Source organism: Megascapheus bottae, chromosome 3 (assembly GCF_031878675.1).
Source record: "Megascapheus bottae isolate mThoBot1 chromosome 3, mThoBot2.hap1, whole genome shotgun sequence".
Taxonomy (NCBI): Eukaryota; Metazoa; Chordata; class Mammalia; order Rodentia; family Geomyidae; genus Megascapheus; species Megascapheus bottae.
Window position 1 is genome coordinate 62761903 of NC_143511.1, and position 24038 is coordinate 62785940.

Sequence of the window (24038 nt, forward strand, 5' to 3'; positions counted from 1 at the left end):
CTTTTTTGATCAGGCTGGCTTTGAACCACGACCTCGGATCTCAACCTCCTGGGTAACTAGGATTACAGGTATGAGCCACTGGTCTCCAGCTTCCTCCTTAAGTTTTAAATATATTTATTCTTTTTTTTTTCCTTTTTGGCATTTCTGGGGCTTGAACTTAGGGTCTTATGCTTGCTAGTCTAGCACTTTAGTAGTAGAGCCATGCCTCTAGTCCTTTTTGCTTTAGCTATTTTTTCAGATTCAGTCTTGCACTTTTGACTGGATAGCAGAACCCTCGATACTTCTATCTTTGCTTCCTGGGATTACAGGCATGTAACACGATACCTGCTTGACATTTACTCTTTGGATGTTAGTCTTTCCTTTTTTCCCTTGGAGTATAAAGTACCCACTGCCTCCAGTTTACTTCTAGTAGGAAGTAGAATAGGACAGGCAGTGCCCACATCAGTTTCAGCTACAAAAAGGATGTAGAGAAAATCTCCAAATAAGAAGAAGAATGTATGCCTTGGGCAATCCTGGTCCACATGGCACTCTGTTGGATTTACACAGCTCTGCCTGGCCACAGGAAGGGGCTTTGCCTGGCTCAAATCTTCAGGAAATCAGATACACAGCCTTCTCTTGCAGGGCTGTTCTGACAGATGATGGGGACTGCTTTGTGTGGTACCTCTTTGTTACCACAGAGGCCTGAGGGCCCTGGGTTGAGAGGACAGATGGAGGAAAAGGTTCTGGTGGCTGGCTGGTCAGTCAGGACAAGCTGCTCTAGGACTGTCCATAAAACTTATGCTTCCTCTTGCTTGCTTGCCCAAGGCAGGCAGGAAATTCCACATCATCACTGTATCTGAGGCAGGGGAAAAGGGGACAGAGCATAAGGAGTTCAGGGACAAGCCCTCTTAGAAACACTGAAGATAACCACACCTAGCTGGGTGCTTTGCTGAGATTTAGTGCTCAGAGCATAGCCCCACTCAACTCCAGGCATAGGCAAGAGCACGCTGGAGCCCAGGCCCAAGCCAATGCATATATTAGGGGAAAGGATTTGAAGAACCCTCTTCCTTATCCCTTTCCCCAAAGATGCCTTTTTTCAAAGACTTTGCAGCTGAAGAAGCTACCTCAGAGGGCAGATCCCAGGCTCTCCTTCCCCCAACCCCCAGTACCACAAAATGGGCAACTAGACTTGGTGTCCTTGGCTTATATGAAGAGGACAACATAGATCAAGAGGTAGAGGCCTTTCTTCCTCTTCTTCTCACATTGGGTAACTCCAGACTGGAGGTTGGGGAACTTTCTGGAACAGAAACATTTTCCATATGGGCAGGGGTAGGTGGGAGGGGGTGAGATCTGGTTGTGTGTTAAGGAGTGGCTGGTATGCTGCTCGGTAAATGGTGGACATGGAGTGGCAGGAAGGTGGAGAGATCAGAGATAGGACTGGGTGACCGCACTGTGGTGATAGCAGTTGCTGTGAGACTTGAGGACACATGAGATTCATCTGTTATGAGTCACTGAAATAAGCCAATGGGTGGGGGATGTTCTACAGCTTCCCTGACTCTTTTGTCTCTCCACTTTTGGCCTCCCCATACCCTGGCCTGTCTGTCACAGGGGAAAGGTACCTGTTTGCTTTGTCTTCTCATCTACACAGCCCCCTCCCTGCAGGCAGTGACTCTGCAGTCAGGGCCTGGCACATGGGGGCTCCTGGAAGCTGTTACCAGATGGACAAGTGGTCAGGAACATGAAAATATCAAGAAGGCCAGGCACTGAGTGGCCACATGAAAGTTGGGAAAGGGTGACTAGGGGGTCCCCAGGATCTCCTTATCTTCCTCTCTGGAAGATGGCTTGGATGTCATTGTGTTGTGTGTGTGTGTGTGTGTGTGTGTGTGTGTGTGTGTGTGAATACTCTGTCCTAGACTCTAGATGGGCCTGGCATGTTCTGTTAGGCCTCTTCTTCAGCTGATACCATTCTGCCAGGAAAGGACCCCAGCAAACCCCTGGGCTTCCCCAACTCTTCACCCTGCAGGCCTCATTAACTATTTATAATGATTGTAGCAAGCCTTCATTGGCTTTTTTTTTTTGCCAGTCCTGAGGTTTAAACTCAGGGCCTGGGCACTGTCCTTGGGCTTTCCCAAGGCTAGCGCTACATCACTTGAGCCACACTACCACTTCCAGTATTTTCTGTGTATATAGTACTGGGGAATCGAACCCAGGGCTTCATGTATGTTAGGCAAGCACTCTACCATTAGGCCATGCTCCTAGCCCTTCATTTACTTTTACTAGGTGGCTAGTACTACATGTTCTTATTTAGTCCTTACAACTTTATCATGACTTTTTATCTGATTTTACAGAAGAGTAAACCAAGGTTCAGAGACTCCAATAACTTAGCCACACAGCTAAGAAGCAGGGACATTGGGAATTGAATACTAGCAGTCTCACAGCAGAACTGCTCTGTCTTTGGTGTTAGGCACTGTACTATACTTCAGGGATGCATTAAAATTGAATTCATGTACTGAAGCCATGGAAATTCATCTTTTATGTGAGTTGTATCTATTGAAGATCTTTATTTGGTTGGGATACATGTTGACCAAATCCCTAAGAACTTGTTGGTCTAGTTTTCCTTCCAGTTATCAGATGCAAAATAAATGAATAAATCTTTTTTTTTTCTCTTTTTCTCCCTTACCTTTTCTTTTTTTCCAGTCCTGGGTTGAACTCAGTGCCTGAGCACTGTCCTTGGGCTTTCTCAAGGCTAGCACTCTACCACATGAGTCACAGCACCACTTCTGGCTTTTTTCTGTGTATCTGGTACTGAGAAATTAAACTCAGGGCTTCATGTAGGGTAAATAAGCACTCTACCACTAGACCATGCTCCCAGTTCCCCCTTTTTTTTGTGCCAGTTCTAGGGCTTGAACTCAGGGCCTGGCCACTGTCCCTGAGTTTTTTGATCAAGTCTAGCACTCTACCACTTGAGCTACAGCTCCACTTCTGGCTTTTTAGTTGTTAATTGGAGATAAAAGTCTTGTGGACTTTTCTGCCCAGTCTGGCTTCAAAACACAATCCTCAGATCTCAGCCTCTTGAGTAGTTAGGATTATAGGTGTGAGCCACTGGCGACCCGCTTCAAAATATTTCTTTAAAAAGAAAAGGACAGGGGCCGGGAGTTTGGCCTAGTGGTTAAAGTGCTTGCCTAACATGCATGAAGACCCGGGTCCGATTCCTCGGTACTCCACATACATAGCAAAAAGCCAGAAGTGGTGCTGAGGCTCAAGTGGTAGAGCTCTAGCCTTGAGAAAGTCCAAGGACAGTGCTCAGGCCCTGAGCTCAAGCCCAGGACTGGCAAAAAAAAAAAAATAAAAATAAATAAAAAAATAAAAAGAAAAGGACAAGGATAACATTGTCCAAAAGGGAAATGTACACATCATCTGAATTATGAAATGCTAACCCCATTGTATAACACATTAACAATAAAATTATATTAAAAAAATGGGATGGACTGGGAGCATAGCCTAGTGCTAGAGTGCTTGCCTAGCATGCACAAAGCCCTGGGTTCGATTCCCAGGTACCACATACACAGTGCCCAGGCCCTCAGTGCAAGCCTGGAAAAAAAAAAAAAGGTGTGGGGCAGGGATATGAAACATTGTAGCCTGCTTTGTCTGCATGGCAGGATGGGTTTTCAGCCCTCCCTCCTACATGACACCTTAGGGGTGGGGTGTGGGTAGAAGGAGAGGCTGCAAGGGGTGGGCAGCAGCCCTGGCACATCACAGCTGATGCTCCTCAAGTCAGGGGGGGTCGGGAGCAGTAGATCATTGGGACATCTCTCCCAAGCCTTTCTGTCCATCCCATCTGCAGATTTCATCCTTCTCCACTCACGCCTGGGTTTCTGCCTGCAACTTCGCAAGGAGACAAGCCCACTCTCGCATGCCTGCCCGCCTGGCTCCCTCGCCAGCTGCTGGGTCAGCAGGGCAGCTGTGTGCAGGCACTCCCCTGCCCCTGGTACTGGGCACTGGCCCACACCCAGCGCCGTCCTCCCAGGCAGCTCGGTGTCCACAGGGGCCATGTTGCCATGGTGACTCCACCAATAGTAGTGTCCAGGGAGACAGTACCATGTAGCTGGAGTTGTTTGTAAGACTTGCTGAAACTGGCAGTGCCAGCTGGAAGATTCTAGAATGGGTCAGAAGTGTGGGATGGGAGCCAAGTATGTAGCTGCTTCCTTACCAGTGGGCTTGTGTGTGTGTGTGGGGGGGTGTGCATACGTGCATGTGTGCACATGTGTACTCCTTATCATGTAAGCCAGGTTAGAATGGCACACACCATTTATCACCGGGTATTATTTTTGTATCAGAGAATAAAAAGGAAGCAAAAGGGCACTGATAGGATGGCAGCCCAGAATGGCCTACACATAGGGTGTCATGTCTGAAGCAGACTTTAAGGTTCCCTTGTCCTCTAATCTGGAAGATTTCTTTCAGCATGGAGTACAGGACACCAGGAAATGAGCAAAGGAGATGCACAACCCTCAGCCGCATGCCCACACGAGATGCGATCACCACACACACAGGACGCTGATTGGAGCCCTCTCCTTTGACCCATGCTGCAATCCCGCACAGGAGGATGGCTATTTCCATTTCACAGACTGCAAAACGGGCCATATTTCAAGGCGTGTGCTTACTGCCCACACCATAGGCCCTGTTTTCCTTATGCTCCCTGCTCTCTCGGGATGTGGGGGTAGAGGTTACTTGGGACAGTTGCTAGGACAGAGAGAACAGAAACTCTTTTGCCATTCATGGAATAAAGTAGCCAAGCCCCAGGAGAGCAGTGGAGGACACCCCACTTGGAGTTGGGGTTGGCATTAAGGTGTTAAATCCAAGCTTGCTCTTCCTGGGTGACACAGCCAAGGTACACGCCAATGATTGAGGCAGTAACCCTGGTCCCAGCCTGAGTCACATTTGTGCTGACCTAGTTTCATCTGGAGGAACTCCTCCGGGCCTCTCCCTGCAGCCATGGATGCGGGTTCCCCTTTGCACAGCTCCGAGATGGCCTTGACTGCCAATAAATTAATTCTCAGGGGTGGTGAGAACCAGGCCCTCGAATCTTCCCCAGCCCTCATGCTCCCAGCTAATGCCGATTTGTAAAGCGCTTTATGATTTATTCATACTGCCTCCCCAGGCCAACCTTCCCCGCACACAAATGAGTGTGGCTCTCAGAATAGAACATCAGGCTGCATTAAAAGGAAACCCGGGGATGGGTGTGTGTGGGAGGGGTGGGTGTAGGGGGTGGGAAGGGATGTCTCTCTTTTTGCTCCCTAGCCCATGTTACTCAGGCTTTGTAAAATTCAGGTCAAATTTGAGAAAGCCCCTGGGCCAGCACAGCTGAGGGGAGGTACACAGGCCCCTGTGGGGGGCTTTTTTCTGGGAAGGGGCCTCTCCTGGTGGCAGCTCTCCATGTCTGCCTTGGAATCCATGCCCAAGATCTAAACTCTGCATGCTGGAATTCCCAGGCGGCTGATGGCTGGGACCATGGTGGACACAGAATGTGCGTGTCCCTCACTTCTCAGGGATGCTCTTGAGGGAATCTGTGTGCTGTGTAAAATAGAAGATAGTCTCTATCTTGGGGGGGGGGTTGGGGTCTATGCACTTTGGAACACAGATGTAGGGAGAAGTCTCTGATGACATGGAAGTCTCTCACAGCAGGACAGGCTCTTGCTTAGGCCTCACTCTTGCACAGAAGAGCTGGGCACAGACCAAGATGATGTCCACAGGAGGGCTGGCATTGCCCTAGGCACTGCAGTTGCCTGGGTGAGAAATCTGGACCAAATGGATTTCTCACCACCCAGCACCCTAACATTCTCACACTTGGCTATCATTCAAGCACCAGAGGGACCTGTACCTACAAGGGCTTTGGGAGTGGCCTAGCTTCTCTGGAAGTGCTTGCCTGGTTCTCGAAGGCTGGGTGTGAGGGATATCATCTGATCTTGGCCTGTTTAACTCTCAGGGGTAGCGTCTGCAGGAGGTACAATGTTAGATTTGGAGTAGAAAACTCTGGGAAGGAAGAGCAAACTGAGAGCTGGGGGACCTAGGGTCTGACTGTCCTTCAGAACCTCCAAGAAAGGATGGGACCTGAATAACACCCCTATAAGTCACAAGTACTTTACATGCAGTGCTCCACAGAACCTTAGGACAAAGAAAACCTATTTTCCTCACTAGTCAAATATACTGAAATCACAGGTTATATGAACAATCCCTTTCTTGTGTGTGTGTGTGTGTGTGTGTGTGTGTGTGTGTGTGTGTGTGTGTGTATACCAATACTGGGACTTGGACCCAGGGTCTCTCACTCTTGATTAAGATTTTTTGCTCAAGGCTGACAGGCTACAACTTAAGTCACACCTCTACCAGGAGCAATTCCTTCTTTTCTTCCTTTCTTCCTTCCTCTTTTCCTCCCTTCCTTCCTTCCTTCCTTCCTTTTCTTCCTTCCTCTCTTCCTTCCTTCCTTCCTTCCTTCCTTCCTTCCTTCCTTCCTTCCTTCTGTGGTGCTGAGGTATGAACTTACAGTCTTGTTTGCTAAGCAAGCACTGTATGCTTAAGCCATATCCAATAGCCCTTTTGCTTTTTTTCTTTCGTTGTTTTTCTTCTTCTTCTTCTTCCTCCTCCTCTTCTTCCTCCTCCTTCTTTTTCTCTTCCAGTTAATCTTTCAGCTTTTTACCTGGTCTGGACTTGGACCAAAATCTTCCTACCTCTGCCTCCTAAGTAGCTAAGAATATACTGTACCAGCATACCCACCCAGTACCAACACTTTCTTGATGCTGTAGAGCGGTGAGTCTGATCTAATCACTTGCAGGGGTCAGGCAGCAGCATCACCTAGCATCTACAATCCTTAGGGCCCCCACTTCGCATGCGCTATCCTAGAGCACGAATGAATCGACTCTGAATGCCTGAGGCCTGGTGATTTGGAGCAATATGAGGTAGGGACATAAGATGCCAACTTCTCCACAGCTTCATGAGCCCCTCTAATGACATCCTGGGAGGGTTTTCCAGGTAGATGGAAGATCTGCTTGGAAGCCTGCCTATCCCCACATTCCTGCACATTTTCTGGGTCTGTACCCATGTGTCTGACGACCAAGGTCACCCAGAAACCTTTCAGCCATTTTACCATTGCACACAAAGGGACTTACAGTGCAAAGTGTTTCAAAGGTCTTTTCTGAGACAAAGGATCCATCAAGGCCAAAGAGAAATATGGATGCATAGGACAGCATGCCCCCAAGAATGATGAGATTGTTCATGTAGGGACTCGACATCTTGATTAGCCTGGCAAAGAGAAGAGGGGACATGTTTAGGGATCCCTTTTGTGAACAATTCTCAAAGCTCCCAGATGCGCTCTGCAGCCAGGGCTGGAGCCAGAGAGATTGGTACCCTTGACCTCCTGGTCCTCCCCTGCCAGAAGCCATCTGCCCTTCCCCTAAAGGCCTCCAAACACCCACATATTGCTAATCGTTGATCTTCCTGATACCTTTGTTCATGTTCATCTATAAGACTTCCTGAGGAATAGCCTGCTCCAGTTTTTCTCATTCTCTTGAATCCTGTTTATGCAAAAGTGGTAAGATACAAAAGTTGTTTTGTTAGTTTGTTCTGCTTTTTGTTGTTGTAGTTGTTGTTGTTGGTCATGGGGCTTGAACTCTGGGCCTAGGCAATGACCCTAAGCTCTTCAGCTCAAGGCTACCACCCTACCCCTGAAGCCACAGCCCTAATTCTGGTTTTCTAGTGATTAATTGGAGATAAGAGTCTCACATTCTTTATGCCTAGGCTAGCTTTGAACCTCGATCCTCAGATCTCGGCCTCCTGAGTAGGTAGGTGTGAGTCACCGTGCCCAGCTTATTCTGCTTTAATTAAAAAATTTTTTTTTGGCTATGACTGGGAATACAAGATAAAACTAGACTTCTGAATTTGAGTTGAGCCACCTTTCTCAGCAAGGAGGTAGTTCCCATACTGGACTCCTTACCTCCCTACAAGGAGGGTTGCTCATGAACTATGCTCAATACCCAAAGGGAATGAGAAAAATTGGACCCAGGCTTATCCCTTCTACCTGCAGCAAGGGATTTAATCTGGCTAGCTTCCTGGCATATGAGCAGACTAGCTGATCTTGCTCTCTGGGTGATATTGGGTCTCTGAGGTTCATTTGCAAACCCTGAACTAATCAGGTACAATTCTCATTCTCTACTATGGTGGTCTGAGAAGAGAGGAGGCCAGCAGTGTGAAGAGGGCTTCCTGGAGGAACTTGAAGGACAAGCAGTATTTAGGAAGGCTGAAGTGAGAGGGATTTTTTTTGGAAGCACAGACATGTATTTCCTGTCTCTTTGCAGAGTTTTCAATGGCAAGCTAATATTTAAAAAAAAAGAAAAAAGAAAAAAATTCATGTGAATCTGCCTGTTGGAAAGAGGAAAGCTAATTTTCCCCAGGAGACTGGGATGGGAATTGGGGGTTGTGTTAGGGAATTAAAGGAGCTTTGTCTTAGGAGAGGGCAACCTGCTGACCTGGTAGGAATCTGGAGGTAAATGGGAGGGTCATGCCACTTTAACTAAGGGCTATGTGCCTAGGCCTTGGGCCAAGTGCGGCTAGGTGTTGTTATTTAACCTTTGTACTGAGTAGACAAAAGTTGCTTCAACTGTATGTGTGTGTGTGTGTGTGTGTCTGTGTGTGTGTGTGTTTAAGCAATATATGTTATTGTGCCAAAGACAGTAAAACACCAAGTGAATAGGAAGTGGGTTTGGCTTGAACAAGTACTTCAAACAAAGGGATAAGCAAGACATAAAAGCCACAGTCTCTCAATTCCTCCTTTGCAAACTGGGAGAAATAAAACAAAGCTAGTTCCCTTGGAATTGGTCTTGTTGCTGACAGCCTGTGAAGTGACATGGGTGGCTTCTGGATACAATGGTAGAGCCTTGGTTCTGGCTCTTCGTGGGTGGGTGCAATGGGACTGCCCCAGAAAGCACAAGGCAGGAGCTGAGTTCAGGGATTTGCCATGGAAACAGAAGAATCTGCCTGTGTCTCGTCCACACTAGTGTCTAAAGAGGTAGCTTATTCTATCCACAGCTGACCAGAATAACTCACAGTGGGGTCTCTCCTTGGGAGAGCAGAGGGAAGATGCTAGGATTTAAAAAAAAGATCAAGAAGAAGCCAAACAAGCAGGCCCTGAGGCATGCAGCCCTCTGCTGTGGAGCTTCAGGGCTCTTATGTAACGGAGGGTACGTGTGATTGGGAGCTGATGCATGGAGGGCCTTCCTGGGCCACCATGTTGCCATACCAATAGGAGTCCTGTCACACTACAGGAAATTCCCACAGGGGCTAGCTGGGGCTAAGAAGCTGGGGACTCTGTCTTCTATATCTTCGCTCCTGGACTGCCACATGTACTGGGCATGTCCAGAGCTCTGGGAAGGCCTGTGGACTTGAACAATTCCATTTTGTTTAATGTAGTCTTTTGCTATCTTTCGTGATCAGAGAGTCCAGTGCAACCAGGACATGCAAACTATGCGTATGCATGTGTGTGTGTATGTGTACATGCATGTGTGTGTGCATAGGTGCCTGCTCAGAACACCTAAATCATCCCAGCAACTGAGCCCAAGCACTCTGCTGTCTGTGTCCTTGGTGGGATGATCCTACACAGACTCTGAGCTCAGTCTGCAGGGAGTGGGGGATGAGTGCTTGCTTACTTCTGGTTTCGATTCTTAATGTTGAAGAAGAGAAAAGCACTGGCCATGATCATGCCGAGAATGGTGAGGACCGAGAGGACGCTATAGAGAGGTAGGGAGATCTTCCGTAGCTGCTCCAGGATGATGGTCTTGTCCTTTGGTGGTTCGGATCCTAGAAGATGAAGGGAAAGACATCATACATCCCAGCCCACGATCATTTTGCAAGGAAGGTTTTGCTTCTGTATCTTTGACATTGGGCGTGAACCCCTGCCACAACCCCATGTAAGGCACAATCACCTATCCACAGGTGGGCTGATTCACTGGTTTGGCCAGTCTTCCCAGCAGGGAGGCTGAGCCAACACTTCCTTCTTTCTCAAATAGAATCAATAAGGGATTTATGATGCATATAATAGCCATTAGAAGACTAGAATTTTATTCAGAATAATTATACTGTTGAAAACTCATCATCATTCAGCCTCAAAGGTAACAACAGCTGGGGAGGGCACAGAGCTGGGTGGGGTAAATAGGGAGCAGGGGGCCCCACTGCAGGAGAGGAACTTGGTATGGTCTCAAGGTCTTAGTTCCAGGCATACAAGATAAATGATCACCTCCTCAACAGGGTAGACACCCCACTTGTCAGTCCCAGGGTGACACATATGTGCTTTCGGCCTCAAGGTCATTCTGTTAATAAAGCTCTGGTTTTCTGTTTTCATGAGACTTGCTAACCATGGGAGGCAGAAGCTATCTCCCTTCCTGATGTGCTAGGTGGGACTGAAGCTGTGGGATTCTTTTCTTTCTGGGCCTGCAAACCAGCCTGGCTCACTCTTGAAGGGCATCAGGACCCTGGGGGTGGGAAGGGAGCAGGCAAAGGGTCTCTGACAAATGTCTTTCCCTACTGGCTACAAAATTATTCTGCTGTGTTTTTCTTCTAGGTTGGCTGGTTTAGGAGGAAGGCTTCAGGGACTCTCCCAGATTTTGCTTAGCTGCTGTTTCAGGTGGAACTGTGATATTTGAAGACTTCCTCTCCTGTGGGGGATAGGTGAGATGTGCTGGATGCAAGAGAATAACCAAGACTGGCTGTTCCTGCAGGGGTCATGGTGACTGTGTAGTACTGTGGTGGGGGTAAGCTTCTGGTTCCAGGAGACAAGCCAGGGAGAGGCAGGAGCGGAAGTGAGGATGGAGAATGTCTCTGCTTGCAAGTTCCTGTTTGGTTGGAAACATTTACTGGCTAAAGCGAGTCTGGGCAGTCTAAGAAGTCTAGGGAAACTACTGGCGTAGTAAGGAGGGCCTTGAGCCATTCCATGGAAAGCAACACTTGCAAAAAGAAGCTTCAAGGACCGACACAAATAGATGGAGATGGGGCCAGGAGTTTGGCCTAGTGGTAGAGTGCACTTGCATGCACCAAGACCGAGGTTCAATTTCTCGGTACCACATAGAAAAAAAGCTGGAAGTGATGCTGAGGCTCAAGTGGTAGAGCTCTAGCCTTGAGAAAGTCCAAGGACAGTGCTCAGGCCCTGAGCTCAAGCCCAGGACTGGCAAAAAAAATAGATGGAGATATTCCTTGCTTCCAGATGTAAAAGCTCAACATCTAGAAATGTCTTCACTTTCCTTCTGCCTTTCACCTAGAATGTCTGAGGCTGGCTCAAGAGCCTCTGGTTCCCATATGCATAGGCCGTTCTGGAGGTTGGGTGTCAGAGCTGGGAAGACTAACCAATGGGGCTGAGGTTTTGGACAAAGGAAATATGAGTTTGGGGCTCACTGTTTAGAAACAACTTCAGAAAGTCAACACCATCTTTCTTCTCTGTCTTCTGCCAGTATTAAGCTATCATAGAATCCCACGGTAATGGCTGATGAGATGTGTTAGTAGCTACTGCAGTCCAATTGTTCTCCTCACTCCCCCCCCCCCCCAGTTCATCCAGCCCGGCCTACCCAATCATCAACACTAATATCACCTTGGGCCTGTCTGGCCCAGGACTGGGCATCAGTGATGCACAGACCCAGACCCTGCTCTAAGGGAATTTCCACTCTTCAATGAGAGAATAGGGGAAAAGCAATGTGCAATCACAGGATGCAGCAGACTACAACAGATGCAGCTTTTCCTATGCAGGTATATGTCTATCTCTGTGTCACATTTGTTATAGGAAATATGTTTCATATGTGTTATACATGCTATGTATGTTATATGGAATAGAACTTCTAGAGATTGATTGCTTGTCCCCTCAGCAAACTCACAGAGACTGCAGTTCTCTAGGTATTAAATGATTTTTAGCACCAGTACAGGGCACATTGGCAGGGCTTCGATCAGAGCTACCAACTCAAACCTGCACTCTAACTCCAACCCAAGTGCCTCCTCTGATCACATCCCCAGGTGATATGCCAATACCAGGCATCCACCTTGCTGGGGGCAGAATGAGGCTCTACCCCCTAAACCCGTCCCAGCCAGGAGAGCCTCCAGAAAATGATGAGCCAGAGGCAAGCCATGGAGGATGAGTAGAGAGAGGGACCATCATCAGGAAGGTGAGGAAATGGTACTGTGGCAGAGGGCAGAGCACAGGCAAGGCACCATAATGTCGTCTCAGTATGGAGGAACCATAATTGGCCTGGATGAGGGGATTCGAGAGAGGACACAGAGAAGTGGGAGGAGCCCTTCATGGATGTCTTGAGACCATGATGTGGAGCAAAGGGGTGATCTGTGAGCAGCGGAGATCACAGGAAACTGTAGCTTTCCCTTTTAAACAAAGATGGTTTGCAGCCGGTGCCAATGGTTCGTGCCTATAATCTTAGTTACTCAGGATTGCTGTTTGAAGCCAGCCTGGGCAGAAAAGTCTGTGAGACTCTTATCTCCCGTTAACCAGGGGAAAAAAACTGGAAGTGGAGCGAGCTGTGCTTCTCAAGTGGTAGAGCACTAGCTTGAACAAAAAAGCTCAGGAACAGTGCCCAGGACCAGCACATTAAAAGCAAAAAACCCCAAAAGGTGGTTTGCATCATCTTTATTTTGTATTTGAATCTTTCCTTTAATTTTTCTTTTTCTTTTCTTTATATACTCCTTCCTTTTTTCCTTTTCCTTTCTTCCTTTCCCTCCTTCCCTTTTTCCTTCCCTCCCTCCCTCCCTCCCTTTTTCCTTCCCTTCCTTCCTTCCTCTCTCTCCTCCCCTCTTTTGTAGTACCAGGGTCTCAGACATACTAGGTAAGTGCTCTAACACTGGGATATACCCTGAGCCTCTCTCCTTTAATTTTGAACCCCCCAATCCTTATTCAGTAACCTCTTCACCTTCCCATCTCTTGAGTATAGGAGCAGACAGGCTTATCTTGGGATCAGAACCCACAGTCTGTGGTTGGAACAGGCTGTGCTTCTCATGGGCTGTGAATTCTGAGCCATCTTCCTACTGTGCATCAGAGGTAACAGGGCCTTCCCACTCACTCGCCAGGTTTCTGTCCTCCATAAGGATAATGGGCGGTATGCTTGATGATAGTCCCTCGGGTGGGACGTGGAGGCTGCACTCAGGAATCATGCTTGGAGACTGGAGCTCTGCACTGTTCTCAGAGTACAACTCCACAGAACCACTGGGTTTGGAAGGTTATAATAAAGTCTAACAAAGGAACCATAAAGCTCCTTAGGAAGGAACCATAGGCACAGAAAGCCAGCTTTCCATTTTTTGTTGACATTGTGGAGCTCAGGTAAGTGGACCTGGGTTCCTGGATGTGGCAGCTTACTTTACTGTCATCCAGACACTAGGATGTCCATGCATTCATGCATGCATGCATGCATGCATCCCTATTCGCACACCCATCGGTCTATTTGTCTATTTACGAATCCATCTATCCATTGACCCAGCCATCCACTCATTTGATTAATGATGAATTAATCAAGTATCACAACCCTCTAACATGTGCCAGATCTTTGGCTAGTGCTAGGAATGCCATCACATTAAATCCATAAAGAGGCCTCAGGTCCCATCATGGAGTAATCTCTGTGTAAACTGACTATGGCTATGGAAGAAGCAGAGACAAAAGACTGTGGAAGCAAAAAGAAGGGAGCAATTAGCTCAGCTGGGGATCAATCAAGCTGCATAGAGGAAGTATCATCTGACTTGGTCCTAGAAGGTGAGGAAGAATTCTGTAGTGGAAGAGAGGTTTCCCCGGAAGAGCAGCAAGTGGAGAGGACATTCTATCAGTCCAATCACACTTTTCCAAGGAGACAGAGTTAACTTCAGTTGGACATTTTGCAAGAATTTTCCCTGTCCATGCAATGGTTTCCAGTGACCCCGGCTGGGAACCAGGGCCGTGGGAGTGACAGGGACACTGTGCCCAGTATACATGCAGAGGGTGTTCCCTTGACCCTGGGAAGCCCAGGGCTCTGGCAGTATCTGACAAGGTCCAGCCTTGGGAGTGACCCTCCTCTGAGAAGCCAGGCTGCCTTACCTTGGAACCTGATGGTGTCATTGATGATCTCCAGTGTGTCAGCCACAGCGTTGTACTCTCCCACCTTCACCTCCCTGCTGTCTGTGGAGAGCAAGATGGTATACACCATTAGTTGGGGCAAGGGTTTTGTTTTGGGGAGCCCCTGGCCGTTTCCTCACTGGCTCTCCTCCTCGATTTCTCCCTCCCGTTAGGATCGCAAAGCCTCCAACTGTCTGGCTGGAAGCTCCTCATATACTACCTACTCAGCGTGAGTCCACCACAATAGAGAGCCCACATCTCCAACTACACTCTCCTGCTCCCACATTCTTCCTGGACCATGAACTAAACTGTCTCGTGTGACAGCCCTTGAGACACTGTCTCATGTCTCAGCTCTGCCCTCAGAACCACATGGATTCCTTCTATTCCTTCTGCCCCAAGACAGTGCCACCGTCTCAAGATGCAGACAGAGCAGCCCTGCATTGGCAGCCCCACCTGCTTCTTCCAGAACTTCCTTCCCCACCAGGTCCCCACCCTGTGCAACCCCCACAAGGTCACAGTGGTTCTGATGAACACAGACCTAAGGACTGGCTGGTGTACTTTAGGTGTGATGTGGTGAGCAGCCATTGGTGGCGACCACGCACTCCTCACTTGGACCCTAGCCTCCTAATGCATCTTTCTGAGGCCAAGTTGCTCCGTGCGTCCTTGGAACTCAGCCTCTCTCTGCTCTTTGTTCCTTACACCTGTGTTCAGTGTGTTTTCTTTTCAATGTTTTTGTCAGTCATGGGCTTGAACTGGGTGCTGGGTGCTTGAGCTTTTGTTCCACAGTTCCCTTTTTTCCTTTTTGATGATTAATTAGAGATAAGAAGCGTCTCAGGTACTTTCCTTCCTGGGCTGGCTTCAAACTATAATCCTTAGATCCCAGTCTCCTAAGTAACTCAGATTACAGGTATGAATCCCCAGTGACTGGCAGGATAGAGGCTGTAGAGCCTTTAACACAGGGGCCAGGGCACGGTGGGCAGGGCACTATGGATATTACTCTTGGCCAAGATTAATGTTGCCCTGGCGTGAATGAGACACTCAACAGAGCTGAGCAGATGTTCGTACCATTCTCTTAAACCATGAGCTAACAAACCTCCTTTATGAAGCATTCTGCATTGGGTGTTCTTAAACAGCAGATTAAGACAGGGAGCCCAGCCTGGGCTCTCTATTTCCTTGTTCAGTGATAACCCCCTTCCTGGGTATGAAGTAGATATTTCAGTCTGTCTCAGAGATGGAGCAAAACAGAGTTAGTTGTGGCTTTTCTCAGCCCCACCCCCAACCCACTCCGAACACCAGGTATAGAGTATAGACTCAAACCCTGAGCAGTTCTTTTTTTTTTTTTTTTTGCCAGTCCTGGGCTGGAGCTCAGGGCCTGAGCACTGTCCTTGGACTTTCTCAAGGCTAGAGCTCTACCACTTGAGCCTCAGCACCACTTCTGGCTTTTTTCTATGTATGTGGTACCGAGGAATCGAACCCGGGTCTTCATGCATGCTAGGCAAGCACTTTAACCACTAGGCCAAACTCCCGGCCCCCCTGAGCAGTTCTTACAACCTGTATTCTTCCAGACAGACATTGTCAGGATGGGGTTCCCGTGAGGTAACAGTTCTGTGCCAAGCTGCCCACTGTCCAGGCCACTACCTATGTCTCCTGAATGTAACAGCTGCAGAGACAGAGGGGCCCTGTGGCTCTCTCTCTCTGGCTCCCCAGAGTGGCTCCCAATCAGCAAAGATGCCTACAGTTCATAAAAGAATCTCAAGGAGCTCAAGGAGATGGCAGGCAGCCTGGCTCTGCCAGGCCTGAGATAGACTCTTCACAGAACACAGGTGAACAGCTGGGCCCTGATAGGCCCTCAGCAAATGGAGCAGGAGTTTCCTAGGCCACATTGCTGCCTGCTTCCTTCAACCATGGGGAGACCAGGGCTATACAAAGTCACTTCCTCTGCCATTGGGAAGAGGGGGCGCCACATTGTGCAGGCAGCTGCCACCTGCCTGGGTTACCTAGCTCCTAAATGTCACATTAACATACTCTCCCAGGGGCTCCAGCATCCTCATTTTGGGCTTCTGAAGTCCTTAGCCCTGCAGATGCCTCTGTCAGCTCCTGCTGCTCAGAGGAGGTGGCCCTGATTTATTTATTTGGCGTGGGGAGGCAGCCCATAAAATATGCAGGCTGATGGAAATAGACCATCAGGAGTTCATAAGTTGCATGGCTGGCTCCCCTCGGTGCCACCCCTCCCCCCCGCCTGGCTCCCCCTGCTCCACAGCTCTCCTTCTGACTCACACGCCCTGCTGTGGCCACCATCCCATAGCACCGACACAATCATCACCATCATTGCTCCGTGGAGGCAGCACCTAGAGGCTCCCACAGTTACTGCTCATGGTAAAGCATGAACTGGCCTCGTTTCCCCAGTCTGCAGAAAAGGGAAGGTCCTCCAACAGGAAGTGGTGCTGTGGCTCTGGGGTGAAGTGTTAGCACTGGGTGTAAAAGCTCAGGGACAGTACCCAAGCCCTAAGTTCAAGTCACACACACACACACACACACACACACACACACACACACACACACACACACACAGAGGATCACTACCCAGAACCACGAGCAAATGCAGGCTGAAATGGGGATTCCTTCGTCCCGAAGACTGAACTTTTACCACTGGTGTAGAGTAGGGCTGTGGGCCATCTAGTCACATTTACTGAGCACCTACTGTATGTTAGCCCATGTATTGCACCATAAAGAATCTCTCAAACGCAGTACCTTAGGTGGGGGGAAAGTTAGAGTGATTATCACACTGGCAATCACTTTTGGCAGCACCGGGTTTGAACTCAAGGACTTGTGCTTGTTTGGCTTGATTGTATGGCTGGCGTTCTATTTCTTGAGCAGTATTTCCAGCACTGTGTGTGTGTGTGTGTGTGTGTGTGTGTGTGTGTGTGTGTGTGTGTGTGTTTGGCCAGTCTTGGGGATTGAACTCAGGGCCTTGGTGCTGTCCCAAGCTATTTTTGTTCAAGGCTATCTCTCTACTACTACTTGAGCCACAACCCCTCTTCCACCTTTTTTGGTGATTAATTGGAGATAAGAATCTCACAAACTTTTCTGCCAAACCATGATTCTCAGATCTCAGCTTCTGGAGTAGCTAGGATTATAGGTGTGAGCTACCAGTGCCCAGCTCAGTCTTGCTTTTTTGTTGGTTAATTTAAGATGGAGCCTTATAGACTTTTTTTTTTTTTTTTTTTTTGCCAGTCCTGGGCGTGAGCTCAGGGCCTGAGCACTGTCCTTGGACTTTCTCAAGGCTAGAGCTCTACCACTTGAGCCTCAGAACCACTTCTGGCTTTTATCTATGTATATGGTACTGAGGAATCGAACCCGGGTCTTCATGCATGCTAGGCAAGCACTTTAACCACTAGGCCAAAGTCCCGGCTCCCTTATAGACTTTTTTGTTCAGGCTGGTCTTGAACTGAGATCCTCTGTATTTTTGTATTTTAGCCTCCTGAGTAATAAGGAGTACAGACATGAGCCACAGGCCCCTGGCCCTGCCACATTCCTTTTTTTTTTTTTTTTTTTTATGGTCATGGGGCTTGAACTCTGGGCCTGGGAACTATCCCTGAGCTCTTCAGCTCAAGGCTATGCCCCTACTCCTTGAGCCACAGCCCCAGTTCCCATTTTTTAGTGGTTAATTGGAGATAAGAGTCTTTCATTCTTTAGTGCCCAGGCTGGCTTTGAACCTCGATCCTCAGATCTTAGCCTCCTGAGTAGCTAGGATTACAGGCATGAGCCATCACACCTGGCCCTGCCATATTCTTTTTTTTTTTTTTTTTGCCAGCCCTGGGCTTGAGCTCAGGGCCTGAGCACTGTCCTTGGACTTTCTCAAGGCTAGAGCTCCACTTAAGTCTCAGCACCACTTCTGGCTTTTTCCTATGTATGTGGTACTGAGGAATCAAACCTGGGTCTTCGTGCGTGCTAGGCAAGCACTCTACCACTAGGCCAAACTCCTGGTCCACTGCCACATTCTTGACTGAGGTGATCATATACATGCTGGATACTGAAGAGAAGTTATACAAAGCCACTGACTGTAATTTTTTCATTCACTCATTCGGCAAAAATTCCTGGGCACTTGTGTCTGGATTTGTACTGGGGACAAGAAAGATAGAGATTTAAAAATAAACCACATGGCCAGGCCAGTGGCTCATGCCTATAATCCTAGCTACACAGGAGGCTGAGATCTGAGTATCACAGTTCAAAGCCAGCCTGGGCACTAAAGAACATGAGACTCATCTCAATTAATCACTAGAAGATGGGAAGTGGGGCTGTGGCTCAAGAGGTAGGGCAGTAGCCTTGAGTTGAAGAACTCAGGGACACCGGTCAGGCCCAGAGACAGGGTGGTAGCCTTGAGCTGAAGAGCTTAGGGACAGTGCTCACCCCGAGTTCAAGCCCCATGACTCATACACACAAAAAAAAACAATTAAAAAAACCCCATCACATATTCAGCATGGTGAAGTTACACCTGTAATTCCAGCACCTGGGAAGTTAAGGCAGGAGTAGTATAAATTCCAGGCAGTCTGCATCATGTAGTGATATCCTGTCTCCCAAATCTAAGCGCTGTGGATATAGCTTGTGGTAGAGTACTTGCCTAGCTTGTGCGAGGTTTCAAGTTTGATCCCAGCACAGAAAACAAACTCCCAAAACAAACAGAGAAGGCCCAAAACTAATCCTAATCTCTGGTTTTGTGTAGTCACACAATTATAATCTAGGAGCTTTGAGAGTTGTTGAGGGATTGAAAAGCTGGTGTATATTTATTGTATGCCTAGTTTGAGGCCTAATTCATGGAAAGTGTCTCCAAATGATAAGTATTTCATTCATGGTAGAAGTAACTGTGAACTATCTGCTAAGTCCCCAACACTCTTCATGCTTTCTTACTGTCATCTATTCCCCATAGAGGTCCTTCCAGTGGGTGGTGGTTCTCCTTCCCCTCTAAATCTCCAGGCCACTTCTTTCTGTTTTGAGACAGAGTCAGTCTTAGCTTGGAAGCTCGATTAGATGCAGGCAGCACCACTCTCAGCACCCCTTCTATGCCTACATTTGCCTACGTAGGGGACCATGGAAACAGACTCCTAGTGCTTCTAGATTTCAGCCCTTCAGCCGCATCATGTCAACATCAGCTACTCCTCTGGATCTAGACTCAAGCTGACAGATCAGAGTTCGCAGAGTCTCTGTGTGCAGTCTGGAAAGAGGATGTAGGTAGGTGTCTCATAGGGGCAGGGGCTGTAGCATTGGGCCGACTCCTTGTCCCCAGGTTCTATTTCAGGGCACTGGCTCACTGTGTCACCAGTCTTTTCTGCTGTGCCTCACTTTTTCCAGCTACAAGTAGCATGGAAGGAGTGCAGTGGTTTTTAGCCTTGATGGGGACCTTAAGTCACCTGGATCCATCTATAAATTATAGATGTCTAGGTCCTAGCAGATCCTCTCTATTAGAACACAGAGTAATAGAGTGATCCTGGCTCCTTCTCAAAGTGAAAGAAAAATAGGCAGTGTTCGCTTTAAAAGGCATATTCTTTATTTCCAATTTTCTGTCTTCCTGGGGCTTCCTAGAAGGGATCATGAGGACTGGGTGATGTCAAGGTTGGGGTCAGCCTCCTGGTCCCCAAGAGTCCACTTTCACCTGTGCCCTTCCATTCCTGCTGACCCACAGCCCCGCTGGAGAAACCTCCTACTCTGGGAACCTCAGCTCCATTCCTAATTAGCAAGCTCACTAGCCTTTTAGCAAGACAGTCTTTCCAGACCTGAGGCCAGGTGGAAGGAGGTATGATAGAAGAGAAAGGACATTAAAAATCAGCCTTGAGAGCCTCCACCTAAGACCAAACTAGCTCTGAAAGTTTTCTCCTAGCTTCTGGTAAATTATCTTCCTGCTTTACAGGCAGGCCAGAGAGATGAGGAGCCCCTGGGGGAGAGGGACTATCTTATTCAACTTGCCTTTTCCCAGAGGACTCAGCAAAATGCACCCTGAATAGAAGCATATCTGTTATCCTGAAGCCCCAGTGGTAATTAATGACTGCAAATGGGGAGGAGGAGCATCTGGTTTGCTAGGTATGGCCTGAATGACAATTACGCCGTACGTCACCAGAGCCATACAAGACCTATCCCTCACAATCAGGTGCTAGAGACACACAACTCCAGCTTGCATCCTTTATGTCTCACTGAGTGGGGTGAACTCCCAGCCTGCATCACTCTGAGATCCTCGCAAACAGGCCTAATGAAGGCAGGCAGTGTGTGGAGCAGATGCTTCAGGCATTTGCTGAGAACTACAGAACAAGACTCTAATCATGGCTCTGCTCTTCTTCCTTCCCTCACAGATTCGGAGCCCTGGTTAGACTTCAGCAGTAACTGGGATGCTTGTTCCTCTTAAGGGGGAAGAAAGAAGAAGAGGAGGAGGAAAAGTAAAAGAAAGGAAGGATAGAAAGATGGAAGGAAGGAAAGAAGGAAGGAAGGGCCATTTGGGGGGGCATTCCCTTTCATCTACACATGACTTCAGGAATAGAGATGGTGGCTGAGGGAGGAACAGGGAGCCTAGAGGTGGCCTGAGTGCAGGCCCAAGATGCTAATGCCATATCCCCCAGAATAGCACAGGCCAGAGAAAAAGGGAAGAATGTGCATAAGGTGTTTGGGTGATGAACCTAGGACTCCCTTGGTGGGGAATCTGGGAGACACGAAAGGGAAAGAAGGGACTGACCTTTTATAAGTGCGGGAGAAGTACATGTCTCCTGAGGATGGAGGGTATGAATGCCTGGTCTCAGAGTTCAGAGCCTGGCTCAGTCTTGGCCTTAGCTTCCCCTCTGAAATGAAACAATATCTGGGAGTGGTTCCAGCTTGGCTACCCCAGGCTAGCTCAAGTGACCCAATGATTACCATCAAAATGGACAAGGCACCTCAGAAACCCTCCGAACTTTGAATACCAACTATTGTGCTGATATCTACCTGCTCCCTGCATTCTAGTGGCTTCTTTTGGTCTCCAAAGAACATCCAGCGAAGTGAAGTAAGTCAGGTCCAGAAACACAAAGAATCCATGCTTCCCTTTATATGTCGATGTAGCTTGCAAACTCATAAGTAAATGTGTTGAAGTGGTATGCAAGTTTATACAAATGTATTAACAGAAATACGGTAGATTCAAGGGAGATCTCAAACAGTATAATTCCTTAGAAATCAAAGTGAAGAAAAATTTACATCAAGAAGTAGGTACTCAAGACAGGGTGGTGTGGGGTCAAGGGAAGAGGGTAGACAGATGAAGAAGAAAAGGGGGAAATGCAGACAAGAATTCAATGTACGTTCTGCACAATTAAGAAGAGTGAGGGAAGGGGTGAGAATTTTGAAAGAGGTGACATTGATCAAGAATATTGTGTTCATCAACTGCTTTGTTAAAAAAATAATATCCAATGCTTCTATCAGGTACCAGGATCAGCGTCCATTCTATGAAGAGGTAAAAGAAGCATCTGAAGGCCAAGCTATGACATTTAATAAAAGCTGGACATAAATTTGGGGGAGGTGAGGGGAGCATGTGTAGGTACGGTGTCCATGTGGACACAGGGATGCTGGGGAGAGTGGATGCCAGCCCTAGCCTTGCCACTAACTAACCATTGATCTCTGGGTAACACTTTCCTTCTCTGTACCTCGGTTTCCCCATTTTGCCAAGAAGTAGTGAGACAAGCTTATCTTTAAGGCCTTGTGCTATCTGACATTCTGCATAACAATAAGTGTGTGTGTGTGTGTATATGTGTGTGTGTGTGTGTGTGTGTGATTAGAGGGGTTGGGTGGTGCTACTGACCCCAGATACAAACAAAAAGGCCCCAGATGTCAATGTACCAGGAAAATCCAGCCTGGTTTCAGAGCAGTCTTATAACTTGGACAAAGTGCTTGTTATAACTGCTACTTACTGAGCAAAAAATGCAAGGCACATATCTCGCTTTGTTCCTTCTGCATTTTAAGAAAGGAGGTAGGATGAAGACCATCAAGCTCAGACAGGGCAAGTCACTTGCCTGATTTGCTACAGAAAACTTCAGTGTGTGGAAGATGGCAGCCCAGGACTGACTCTCTCTGACACTCTCTCTCTCTCTCTCTCTCTCTCTCTCTCTCTCTCTCTCTCTCTCTCTCTCTCTCTCTCTCTCTCTCTCTTTGCACTGCTTGCTAAACACAGCCAGAAATCCTAAACTGACAACCACAGGTACTGGAGTCTACATACCTAACACATGAAAAAAAAGGCAATAAAACTGGCATACACTGGTAGTTAAGATGGGCCAATCCATATTTTATAAAATAGTCTCCTAGAATAATATAATTTGAGAATTGAAAATGTGACAAGAGAATTTAGTTGTAATCATTTTTTTTTTTAAAAAGTAAGTATCTTTGCCAGGATGCTTACTTTGTTCAGCCCATGAAGAAATAAGACTTAACAAATGGGAAAATAATTACATTTGCCTAAAATGACATCCTTTGTGCATGCCAGAAAACTGACATGTGTTTCAATTACCTGCCAAGGGAAGACAAATGGGTGAACCTACAAGATGGCATTATAGGTGACAATGCTCGAAAACACTTCCCCCATTCATCCTGAACCTGGAGGGATTTGTCTCAATGAATATGAATAAGTTGCTTTCATTCCATGCTTTCCCAGGGTGATGCTGAGATCTACTCAAAGTGAGCCAGCACAAACAGCGCAGCCCTCCTTTCTGGAATTTGGACCACTTGACTGACGGTGACTGAGAACTCTGATACGTCACTGCTCCTCTCTGGGCCTCCATTTTCTCCTCATCACATGAGTGACTCAGCCTGGATGGTTTCTGTGGCCTAATGAGACACACCCAAGTCTAGGCCATGATCAGCTCCAAGTGCTCAGCTGTGCAGGCAACTTTGTAGCAATCAGAGAACCAACCTAGACCAGACTGGGAATGAAAGAGTCCTCCTAAGGGTTGCTGTGTGAAGGAAAGGCACACGGAAGTATTTATAGATTGAAATGAGCTAATGTCTAGGAGCTTCTATAAAATAGGACAGTGAAAAACGGGGGATGGGGGTGAAGAGTTAACACAAGCTCAGGAAAACCTGGACAATGGCTTGCACTAGGAGAAGGAGTCACAGTCATGCCGACCGCTGTAAGTGAGTGTCTGTGGAAAACTTCTATAATCAACGCAACAACAAAGCCGGAATTCTTAACATATTGCAGCTGCTTGCTGCCCGCCCTCTGGCCCCAGGTCTCTCAGTCCTGTGGGGAGACCGAGTAGCCTGACCAGACATGTTCATGTGCTCCTGCAGAAGCATCGCCTCTGGACACTTGCTTTCTTGTGTGATCTGGAATCTCAGGCCACACTTGCATTTCTTGACGAAATGTCACAGCAATACCACATCCCTGACTACAAATGCCATCAACCAGAAAGAATAAATATGGAGAAGCCTACCTTGAAATTGAGTAAATTTAATGGTTCCCATTCTCTCCCCATTCCGGAACACAACTTGACCCTAAACAAAAAAGCAAAACAAACAGACAAGAAGAAAAGAGAAATGCCACGTTAGCCCAAACACCATGGAGCTCCCTAGAATCATGAACTCTGCAATGCCATCGTTTAATACTGGAGAAAATACTCCCATTACACCTAATGTAGTTGTGACTTCTTCTGATGAGTGAGAGACACAATAATCAATAAAGGAACAATCACATGCTAATGAAAGCCACAATAAGATCATCATTTCAATTGTGACTTTATCAAATGCCCATGAGTCCTCTGTTATCAAGGGGATAGGCTTTAGGGAAGAGGGAGGCAGAGGTGAGGCTCTTGGAGGCTGGCCCGGTGACCCCAGAAGTGAGTGGGGCTTTGCTAAGGCCACTGGGCTTGAGACCAAGGGTGTTGAAGGTTAATGTTGCTGATTACGGACAGAGAGTACTTTGTAAAAAAAAAAAAAAATTCCTGAATGGTGA

General features: G+C 47.6%; 1 protein-coding gene across 1 annotated transcript in view; it reads right to left on the reverse strand.

The window, feature by feature from the left end:
* Nucleotides 1–24038, reverse strand: part of Gabbr2 (gamma-aminobutyric acid type B receptor subunit 2) — a 327777-nt gene that overhangs the window by 56921 nt on the left and 246818 nt on the right. Inside the window, exons 8-11 of the mRNA XM_090330311.1 lie at nucleotides 23521–23581; nucleotides 14072–14152; nucleotides 9672–9822; nucleotides 7140–7272 (exon numbers count right to left, since the gene is read on the reverse strand). Coding sequence (XP_090186437.1) covers nucleotides 7140–7272; nucleotides 9672–9822; nucleotides 14072–14152; nucleotides 23521–23581 — 426 coding nt within the window. The remainder of the gene's footprint in view (nucleotides 1–7139; nucleotides 7273–9671; nucleotides 9823–14071; nucleotides 14153–23520; nucleotides 23582–24038) is intronic.